Here is a 12195-nt window from a genome sequence, read left to right on the forward strand (position 1 = left end):
ACCTGCTGAAGGCGTTTCTTGTATTCGGTAATGGCTTTGTGACGTACCTCGGCTTCGTGGTTGATATTGCTTTGCATAATCCACAAGTACTTGTACCCTTCTTCTATATCTTTGATGGTACCATTTGGCATTCTTAGGCCATCTGTGAGCATAGAATGGCCTTTTTTAAAAATTAGCCTTCCACATTTCTCAATACCGAAGGTCATTCCGATGTTCTTGCCGTATACCTGAGTGAGGTGTATTAGCGAATCAATGTCCCTTTCTTTGTTAGCGTACAGCTTGATGTCATCCATGTAAAAGAGGTGGTTTATCTTGGTGCCACTCTTAAACTGGTACCCATGTTGAGTCTCCTCCAGCATATTGCTTAGAGGGTTTAGGCATATGCAGAAGAGCAGCGGTGATAAGGAGTCACCTTGATAGATGCCTCGCTTAATTTGTACACTCGCCAGCTTTTTGCCATTAGCCTCCAGTTCCGTCTTCCATTTGGTCATTGACATCTTGATGAATGCCACAAGAGCAGGGTGAACATTGTACATACTGAGGCACTCAAGTATCCAACTATGGGGAATTGAGTCATAGGCCTTTTTGTAGTCAATCCAAGCCATGGCAAGACTGGTTTGCCTTCTCCTGCTGTCATGAAAGATCGTCCGATCCACCAGTAACTGATGTTTAGCTCCTCGGGTATTGCGCCCAATTCCTTTCTGAGCACTGGACATATAGTGACTCATGTGCTCTTCCAGTTTGTCTGCAACTATTCCTGAGAGCAGTTTCCAAGTGGTGGGCAAGCACGTTATTGGTCGATAGTTTTGGAAATCAGCCCCTGATTTGGATCTTTTATCAGAAGTACAGTTCGTCCTTTGGTCAGCCATTCTGGATGGTCACCTTGTTCTATTAGGCATTCCATCTGCTTAGCCATTCTAGTGTGAAGTGATGTCAATTTCTTTAACCAGAAGGCTTGAATCATGTCATGGCTAAGTGCTGCCCAGTTCTTCATACGCTGCACTCTGCACTTGATGTCCTCTTTGCTGATGGTGAGTCCTTGCTGAGCCACAGTGTGTTGATGGTTCTCTTTAAGCCAGCCAATTTGCAGTGGTGTCATGAGTAGTCTCTTTCTCCCAGATGTCCTTCCAGAACTTTGAAGTGCTAGATCGGAGAGGCTCAGACATTAGCCTCTGCAGTTCACCTTTGAACTGGGAATACACTCTAGATAGATTATTGATGAACAGTTTGTTCATTCTCTTGTTATTCCGCTCTTTGGTGTACCGCTTCAGTCGTGCCGAGAGTGCTACTAGCTGCTGTTTGGCAGATTCTAGAGCTTCTATTGTGGCTTCCCTTTTTTACACTCCAAACTGTGGTTAGATCACTCACTGAGCCTACTAACTTTCTTGCGCACGTCTTTGATCTTATTTTGTAGCCTCAGCTGCCAGAATGGAATGGCTTGAAGCCTTGTTGGCATTGGCTTAATATCCATCTCCTCCAAGATGATGGTTGCTGTACTGTAGATTAAGGCATTAGTCTCACTGATTGATCCAGTTGAGATCGACTCCAGTGCCACGTTGATGTCTTCTAACAGCTTCTTAGGTATGGCCTTGCTAACTCTTCGTAGTGGTACCCTGCTTCCATAATCTTGTCTGTCCATATCATAGTCTTGTCCAAGGACCACCAGAAAGGTGCAGTTGTTGGGGTTTGAACCGAGGACCTAATGATCACGATCCCGATACCTTACCAACTGCGCTATCTGTCCTATACATATAGGACAGATAGCGCCTATATATATATATATATATATGTATATATATATCTATATATATATATATATATTATATATATATATATATATATTTGAAAAATTATTGCGAAAAAAGTAAACTTTTAGTATTTGCGTTACAAATTTGTTTCGTGCGAAGCATTCCTCAGACACAATTGTACTGAAGTTTTAGTACAATTGTGTCTGAGGAGTGCTTCGCACGAAACAAATTTGTAACGCAAATACTAAAAGTTTACTTTTTTCGCAATAATTTTTCAAATATTTCATACTCCACTAATAATCTTTTGGGTTTTTAGTGTAGAGTTCTCTTTTTATATGCTTTTGCACTTGCTTTTAGTTAATATATATATATATATATATATTATGTATATATATATATAATATCGTAATGCTTTGATTCTTGTGGAGCAATAAAGGAAACATGGCAGCTGCCTTCACGCTTTCCTTTGAAAGACACATGGACTACACATACATGTATAAGAATAAGATGCCAACATGGTCAAAAAGTAGGTCCTAAATATACATGCAACCCCAGTAAACTGAAGGGTTCCCCAGTAAACTGAAGGGTTCCCCAGTAAACTGAAGGGTTCCCCAGTAAACTGAAGGAACTGAAATATATATATGTATATATATATGTATATATATATATATATATATATATATATATATATATATATATATATATATATATATATATATATATATATATATATATACTCATGCTACAGACAGTACTGTTTCGGCTATTGAAGCCTCATCTGTGCAGCTCAGAGCTTAGGCAAGGGACACAAATCCCATTACCAATGAGAGTTGACTTCCTGCCATGAAACAACTAAGTTGCTTCACAGACTTTAAGAAAGTCAATGTGCTGGCACCAGAGTGCTCAAATCACAAAAGTGATGAGCTTTGCACAAAGGCTAGTAGTGCCGCACCTCTCACAGAGCGCTCAACCAAACCGAAGTGAGGGAGCATAATACTCATGCTACAGACAGTACTGTTTCGGCTATTGAAGCCTCATCAGTGCAGCTCAGAGCTTAGGCAAGGGACACAAATCCCATTACCAATGAGAGTTGACTTCCTGCCACGAAACAACTAAGTTGCTTCACAGACTTTAAGAAAGTCAATGTGCTGGCACCAGAGTGCTCAAATCACAAAAGTGATAAGCTTTGCACCAAGTGGTAGAGCTGACTTAGGATTTGTTTCCTCTTTCTATTAACGAGCACACAACTCTTATAGCAGATGGTCATTGGAATACTTTGCGCTTGAAAATAAACTTATGATCCGTGTTTTGGGTAAGCAACAATACACTTAGTAATTACTAATTACTAATAGTACATTAGTACATTACTAATAGTACATAATACTAATTACTAATAGTTAGTACATTATACAAAAATATAGTTAATACAATTGCCTGAGTAAAATTTAATGTCAGAAAACTATAGTTAACACAAAAATAAAAAATAACATAAATTTAACAATAAAAAAAAAACTATTATTGTTTGCCTTTTGGTCATGGTCTTTCTTCCTAAATTGGCATACATGACCGGCATAGTCTTTTGTTAGTTTTATTTGTATTCGGGCAAGTTTTTACTGTGGTTTTACCTGACAGGGAGTGTATATAAGGATTCCGAATTTTATAGAGCGCAGTTGTGTTTCTACTTTTGTACAATGAATACACATATTTTAGTCACAATAATTAACCTTAGTTTGTTACCCCAATTACCCACAGGTCACCCAGACACCACTCAGTATTTGTTTCAAGGACACAGAACTGGACTTACGTTAGCTTAGCAAGGTCATTGCTAGGACGTCATATCTGGACTCAGTAGTTATCATAGCCAATAATCACAGGTGTTAATGAACCAGGAGTGACTTGACAGCACCTGAGTTGCGCCGAAACATTAAGCATACACACGTTTTTCTGTAGACATTTTCGGAAAGTATTGGCATTTTTCTATCATTTGCAATTGTTTATGATTTTTGAGTTGATCAAATTAGAACGATGTTTTTTAGAGTAAAATTAATAAAACTGGATCGCATGGATAAAACTTGATTACTTAAAACAGCCATAAGAAAGCTGCGTGCGAAAATATGTCATGAGTTGTTATCGCTCAGATAGCTCATATTTGCCATCATTGTAATAGTTGGAGTGTAAAGCGGTTTTATTTCGTTGGTCTCTTTGCAATAAAAGGACTGAGTGCTAAAAGTGCCTTAGTCATGCATAATAGCTAAAGAGAAAACCAGCAATTAGATTTCACCTCTATCATTAAAATCAGCATGAGTAGTTTTTAATTAATGTTTTTTTAAACGCCCTCAGTGTATGTTTGTGTTGCCCTTAACAATATACACACAAACTTTTGATAAAATTATTACACATTCTTTGGTAAAAATACAATTTTTTCTTTTAGGCACTTTTAGCCGGGAAAGTGGACCAAGGGTTTTTTAGCACAACAGCCGGTAATAGATTTAAACATTTTTAGCTCAAAATACTCATGCTCCATTCAACAAAAGCATGTATCTTTTCTTAAATGACAAGATCAACTGAAATGGTTTTTGATAATGACATAATGTGACAATATACAATATATTATTATACACTATTTTATTAGTAATAATTCGTGATACAGTATAATCTGGTAAATCGAGTAAGTAAATGTAGCGTGACTGCCTATGATGGATAGTATGGCACGCTACTAAAAACGCATGAAAGTACGTTCTATAAAGTTATGCGTTATAAGTACATGATACATGTAATTCTGTTATATTCGGATTGACAGTCTCATTCACTCTCCCTAAAAACTCTACCTACATGTAATACTGCATTTCTCCTATTGGAGTGGAGAGATATAAACATATACCTATGCTTTTTCTTTCATTATTGCTGTTTGTTGTACATAATAACACCCAGTACATTACAGCTACCATTGCAGCTGCCATTGCAGCTCTATTGCACTGCGCTGCCATTTGACTGCTAATATTGCATTTTTCAACCAGCAGAATTTCTTTTTTCCATTATCACTTTGGTCGTGGGCTGTATGACAGGGGAATTTCTAGTATATGTAAGCAATAAGATAATTATATGTTTATACATTTATATAAATATTTCTAAAAGTTGGTCGTCGTATGTGTATTCGTAGGTTTTATTGTCCAGCTATAGTTCTTAAAATCTTAGAATACAGATTTCATACCAAAGAAGATTCGATCTTGGACCTTGCTGTTTGCCCGTCTGACCCTTACCTACTAGACTACTGAAATTGAATTGCTAGCTTGCCAATGTAAGTTTTTATATGAGAACAAATACTTAACTGCTTTGCGTACGACGCAGTCATAGCATAACATCACGAGAAGCTGTTTCTCACATCATAAAACCTACTGGCTAATAGCGTGCAGGCTAATAGCGAGCAACTCTCACTACTTCTCATTGCTTATAAAAAACACTTTTCTCATGATATGTAGTTTGAAAGTTAGAATGACAAACGTCGTTATACATGTACGTTAAATACACATCAATTTTTTGCCCAAAGACTCTTCTATTACCCGGGCAATGCCGAACAGCACAGCTAGTACATATATACATGTATATATATATATATATATATTATAATAATAAGCTAGTATACATATATACAGTATATATATATATACTGTATATATACTGTATATATATCTATATATATACCGTCGTTATTACCACCGTCGGCAAAATATTTTTGTAAACGACTTTTCTAAAGGTTTGGTGAATTTTAATTTTTACCAAACATCCGCTTAGCGATCGCCATTCTGAAGCATGGAAAAGTGAGGTGACCTTCGCATAAACTTCAAGAAAAATCGGCAAAATTGATCTTGGTTAAAACGCTCAAAAGAAAAAGATGTCTTTTCTTCTGAGCATTTCAACAACGATCAAGTTTTGCCAATTTTAATCTAAAAAAACGTCCTGGTAATAAAATCACCTCAAACAACATAACAATCTCAAGTGATAGAAAAATCTCCTATACTTTTGAATAAAAAAGTTTTAAACTTTACATTAGAAGCATTTAATTTGAAACAAGTCATTTATGCTTTTGATTTCTATTATAGTTTGTATATGTGCATGTATCTACTAATAAATAAATAAATACATGGACTTGTGACAGTGCTCTGATAACTTGAACGCTCTGATAACTCGAACACTTTCGCTTGGTCCCGTGAAGTTCGAGTTATCCATGTTTGACTATATATATATATGTATATATATATATATATATATAATTTTAATTTTACTCAGGCAATTGTATTAACTATATTTTTGTATAATGTACTAACTATTAGTAATTAGTATTATGTACTATTAGTAATGTACTAATGTACTATTAGTAATTAGTAATTACTAACTGTATTGTTGCTTACCCAAAACATGGATCATAAGTTTATTTTCAAGCGCAAAGTATTCCAATGACCATCTGCTATAAGAGTTGTGTGCTCGTTAATAGAAAGAGGAAACAAATCCTAAGTCAGCTCTACCACTTGGTATACACCAAGCGATTAAATGTCGAATAGCTCTCTCACTTATAAATATTCATATGAGTCAAGAGGGTTTTCTCTATGAACAGTACTTTAGTACAGGTTGTTACTTACAATACACTTGCTTTGTGTTATTTGGTTGATACTTTTAAACAACAAAGACGGCTTCTGATGGAAGCAATTTCATAAACTTATTTGCATGCCTTTTGAAAGTTTATGGCCACACACTTACCTGTTTGCTGAGATCTTCACAGTTACTATGTGTATAAACATTTTATCAACTCTGAAGAGTTTGCTGTGACTGTGATAAAACTAATAAAAGTCCCTTTCAACACAATTAAAAAAAGCCCGTTAGATCCTTAGTGTTACATCATACTAGTACCTTACATATGATAATTTTGTTAAAAACTGTAAACTTTGAAATTGTTTGCTCAAAATAACAATTTGCAGCCAAATAATTGGGTAACGGTGCATCTTAGGTTGGTCCATTGCGCATACAACGCATGCGCAATGGACATACAAAGCACTTGGAATGCACAAATACTGTGGATACAATGCTAAAACAAGTAACTAACAACTAACAACACATGTGCCGCAATGTGACACTGTTAACACATTAATATTATTAATAATATTAATGCGTAATAATAATAGTAGAAATAATATTATATTACTAGAAATTCCCCTGTCATACAGCCCACGAATAAAATGATATTGGAAAAAAGAAAGGGTACTGATGGTTGAGAAATGCAATATTAGCAGTCAAATGGCACTGCAGTGCAATAGGATAACTGCAATGGTAGCTGTAATGTACTGGGTGTGGGTGTTATTGTGTACAACAAACGGCAATAATAAAAGGAAAAGATTATATGTTTATATCTCTCCCCGCAATAGGAGAAATGCAATATTAGAAGTAAAATGTACTGATATTATTAGAATAACCAATATTATTAATATAGTAATACAGTAATAATAGAAAACCAATGCACAATTTTGTTTACATTTCAAAACGTCATAGCTAACAATATCAAGAAGTTGTGATATTTATATAGATTTTTAGAAAATCTATTTAACAAAACTATTTAGAAAAAATAATAACAGTAACATATTGCCCAACATCGGTCACTATATACTTTGACCTTGTAAATTCGAATGCTTATTCTTACAATTAAATGTTATAAAATCAAATAATTATTCTTATAATTAAATATTGTACTAATCTCATAAAAATCGTTGGAAAAAATATCATCGTCATTTCCTTTGCTTTCACTGCTTTGGACATCAGTTGGAATACGAAAACCACGACATCAAAAATGTCAATTACTGTGAAATCGGCAAAAAAGAAACGATTGCTTTTTAGTACTTCTACGTTAATTACAGAAACCTTCGGCAATTGGACAATGCTATAGACTGGTGAAATGTGCACGTTTTCTTGTGAAATGTGCACGACTTAATGGTTCTATTCTCTGTCGTTCGGTGTTTCGATTGCTGGTCTTAATTTTGATAAAAATAAAGCTTGTCAAGTTTTAATAACGTTTTTAGGCCAAATTATTCTGTCTATTTATGTATAATCCGATCAGATGGTTAAGGTTTAGGAAATTTTCTACAAATGATAAAGACTTGGTAACATAATTAAATAGGTTTATATTTGTTTTGTATTGTTATTATATTTAAACAACTCCATTAAAAAATGGTTAAATTTGTTGTTGAGATTTCGGTACAAAGGTTTGCGACGGCCGTTGATGAATAATTTTCGTGAGTTGTGTGCACATATGCATTTATCATAAATCTCCCAAACAATCGCTTCGCTCGTGTTTGGTCGTGGGATTATTCAATATTCTATTTATAGTTAGAGCCTGTAAATAAAACAGGTCTAAACACTACACAAAGTGTTCTATTTTTCTATTGACCGTTGTATGTGCATTGTGATGATTGTGCATGCGCGATGTATCCACAAGGTTTGTGCGTTGCAAGTGCCTCATATGTTCGTTGTGCATGCATTGTATGCGCGTTGTACTGATTTAAGATGCACCGTTACCAAGAATTGTTCAATGAAAAATTATTTTTGTGTACGAGTCCTTTATTATTTGTTTTGTTTTGATTGCTGTTGGAGAATTTTTCAAGATACTGTAATAAAAATTTAAAGTCTATTAGCAATAAATCTATATGCGTAATATACATTAAGTTAATAGTTAATACATTCTGATGTACCATTGATTCATGTGGCACTACACTAGCCATGATATCAGAGGAACTACAGTATCGGGTAGTTTAGACTAGGTAGTAAACATGGAAGGTCTCAGTGAAGGAGTCTAGTACTCTGCACTGAGCAAGCAAAACGCCCTATCTGGATCTTTGTAAGTGGTTCAGTACAAGCACAAATGCGTTTTGGTTCAGCCTGGCATCAGTATTAGCAGTATTTTAATTATTTTTTTCTGATTTATTATGGTGAGATATCCAACAATCTTTACTAGAAAATTGTTTTTGTGAATTTTCAAAATCAAAGGAGTTATTTCACTTAGGACGTTTTGATTGCCTAAAATGACAATTTACTATGCTGGCATTAGGCAATCAAAACGCCCTATCATGGCAGATAGGGCGGTTTGATTGCCTAATTGGACTGGTTTCTCATTGTTAGCTTGCCACAAGGCTATGCGCTATGACTGGATTATCAAAGGATTAAAAGTTTCAATCACGATATTCATCCGCAACTAGTCAGCAAAAGAATAAATGTGGCATTTCTAATTACTCATCCAGGATTAAAGTCTTGTCATAGCCATCCTTCAGCTCAAAAGTCATGACATGGTCAAAGATCTAAGTCTCATTCAAACCTGATGTTTGTGAAATGAAAGAAGTAAGTAAAATAGTAGTTTTAATATGATCAAACGCTTTTATTGAAAATAATTTAAAACAAACAATTGAGTGCAATAATGTCAGTATTTTAAGAAAGCAAAACCTTTCCATGGACATGTAATTAAAACAAGTTTCTCATCAAATTTCAGAGTCAGATTTTTGAATCTAGAGTTTTATCACTTAGAGATCGTCTTGTCATAATAAATATGTTACGATAAAAATATAGCAATAGGATCGAGCACTTAAAAGTGCACTAGTTTGTTAAAGCTGCCTTAGAAACAACAAAATATATCTGCTTCAGCTTTGCTTCTCTTTGTTTATATACTAAGTGATTACATAATGCTGCTCATCATGCCCAACTTTGTCTATGTTCAGGCCAATCAAAATGTCTTATCTGCATATAGGGCGTTTTGATTGCCACTTTATGTGTGGTAAATGTGGATTGGGTGTTTTGCGCATTGTGAAAAGTGCTATTTCTGGTGCTCTCAGAAATATGCAATTTCGGGACATGTTAGATCTCAACCTAACTTACATATAAGCACAAAAAAGTAGATTTTGAAAAAATGGTCAGATAGGCTGTTTTGCTTGCTTAGGGCAGTTAACTGGTTGCTGCATAAATTATACTTGATATCTGAACATTTTGTTTCCAAATGATAACTAATGAGTCATAATTATACTTCTGAGTAATTGTCAGCAGATCTAGCAATTTTCAATCATTAAATATGTGCTTTGGATACCAACCATAAACACTTTTTAAATAATTTAAATAAGACTTACTATGGCTCTAGCTAATCTTTTTAAACATGAGACATTTATGTGTTTTAAGAACTAACAAATTTGTTTTTAATAATTTTATTAAAACTTCACTTATTATCCAGTGATTATATTTCCATCTTTTATTTTTTTATTGAGCATTTTTCAAAAAATCTCTGCATTGATGAATGCAGGTAAACACATGCAATCATTATGGAAATCACAAAACAACTATGAAATTTTGAAAAATTTGGCTAATGGTTATACTATTCACCTTGTAGTTCCAAAACTCAGCATTTGTTTATGAGACGCTGCGTTTAATCTCAATTTAATAAAATTTTGTTGTTGAAAATATTGTTTGTTATTGGGATGAAAATTTCATATTCATCTTTAACGATTAGGTCATAGTTGCTTATTCAGTAGGCGGATTACTAGAAATAGCTGTAGTGGGTTGATTTATGTTATGTAATAATTGAATAGGCATTACACACATCAGACCAGGTCGAATGCGTGTTGATTGAATTTATACAAACTGAGCGCAGACAGTGAGCTAGTACACTACTTGCCACTGCTTGCTGAAATTAACAAGAGGCTACCGAGTCAGCTTTACCTGCTCAACAATGAACCACTCATCAAAGGTTTTCAGTGTTATTAGTCTTGCTGTTATACTTTGTATCATCACTATTGTGTACAGACGTGAAAGTGACAAGGGGTTCTTTCAAGCAAGATATCAGTTTATGGACAAATTACATTTATCTAGGAATCAAGATCGCTATGCCGAGGGTGAGCATTCTAAAGAGTTGGTTATAAACCAATCTGCAAATATGGCAAATATTGAGGTGAGGAAAGTTATACTGAGTATAGATAAAGGAGGGCCATGGCTGCTTCCAAGGATCCACTTTGATGGATGTGAATATTCAAATTGTGATCTCATCTACAGTCCAGATAACATCAGTTATGCTCAACAAGCCGATGCTCTTATATTCGTTCCAAACACTACGCAGAGTTTGTTACAGTTTCCAAGAGCTGTTCGTCAACGACAATTGTGGTTTGTAGCAAGCATGGAGCCACCAGCTTACCCTTGGCATAAATTCAACAGAGTTGTCAACAACTTTAATGGAAGCATGACCTACTTACGCAACTCCACGCCTGCACAGTTACTTTACGGACACACAAGAAAAGAGCGTGCATCTACTCAGCAACAACCAACTATTAACTATTCGAAGAATAAAAATAAAGGGGCGTATGCATACGTCTCTCACTGCAAAACAAGACAGTATGACAGACTGCCCTTTATGGAGCAGCTAAAGAAGTACATAAATGTAGACATATTTGGTGGCTGCACCAAACAAATACCTTGTCCAAAAAGAGGTAACAAAACATGTGTGGCTGACACACACTATCCTTACAGATTCTACTTAGCATTTGAGAATTCTTTATGTACAGAGTATATAACTGAGAAATTCTAGAAAACCTTGAAGAGTAAAGGAAATATTGTTCCTGTTGCTCTCGGAGGTTTATCAGTGCAAGAATATACTGACATTGCTCCTCCAGATTCTTTTATCCACGTCTACAATTTCTCATCAGTAGAGGCTTTAGGAAAATATCTCCAGCACCTGATGACAGATGAAGCTGCCTATAACAGGTACCACGAGTGGCGTCAGCATTACTCAGTTTCGTTAAATATAGGACAAGCTTGTGGCCTTTGCAAAAGCATCAATCACCCTGAGTTGCTGCTCGTGGAGCAAAATAGGCAATTTGCTGATGAAAGGAATATGGAAAAAAACTGCAAGAACCTGACCATACCTGCCAGTTAAATACTCTTTAGCGCAGACATTACATTGAAAGTGGCAGGTTCATTTTATTCATGACACTCTGTTGTGCTAATGAATTTTGTTGGCAAAGTTTTTTCTAGTATTACACCTGAACCAATTATTTATTCTTCGGTATCTAAAAGTTGCTTAAAGTGATATACATATATGTGTACTTAATAATAATGAAGTTTCATAGCTGCATCTTCTGTTTAATGTTTAACATATAATAGTAGATAGCGACTTACCAAGTTTGTATGTCTTTACTTTGGTGTTCAAAACTTGTACAGGCGAAGCAGTTAAATGAAGCAAAAGAGAAGCAACTCTTTGATTTGACAATGAGTTTTTGTATTATAAATAAATATATCACTGTCATATACTATTGTATAATCAAAGTCGTCAGGTCTTATCCATCTTGGCTTCTGGATTCCTAGCATTCGAAAGGAGGTACAAAATGTGATGGAGATTAGTGAATGTGGAGGTCGAGTGAACAGAGATTCTCTTTTG

The 12195-nt window shown here is 35.0% G+C and overlaps 1 protein-coding gene across 1 annotated transcript; it reads left to right on the forward strand.

The window, feature by feature from the left end:
* Positions 1-10701: 10701 nt before the first annotated feature.
* Positions 10702-11694, forward strand: LOC137402763 (alpha-(1,3)-fucosyltransferase fut-1-like). Its single transcript, XM_068089270.1, has 2 exons — positions 10702-11248; positions 11393-11694. The coding sequence occupies exons 1-2, from the start codon at positions 10702-10704 to the stop codon at positions 11692-11694; spliced, it is 849 nt and encodes a 282-aa protein (XP_067945371.1).
* Positions 11695-12195: the final 501 nt, after the last annotated feature.

The sequence above is a fragment of the Watersipora subatra genome, chromosome 8, assembly GCF_963576615.1.
Source record: "Watersipora subatra chromosome 8, tzWatSuba1.1, whole genome shotgun sequence".
NCBI lineage: Eukaryota > Metazoa > Bryozoa > Gymnolaemata > Cheilostomatida > Watersiporidae > Watersipora > Watersipora subatra.

Excerpts from the sequence above, each read along its gene's own strand:
- LOC137402763 (XM_068089270.1), top strand. The coding sequence starts at position 10,702 with ATGGCAAATATTGAGGTGAGGAAAGTTATACTGAGTATAGATAAAGGA. Across the intron at positions 11,249-11,392 it reads AATACCTTGTCCAAAAAGAG|GTTTATCAGTGCAAGAATAT; the intron begins GTAACAAAACAT and ends TTGCTCTCGGAG.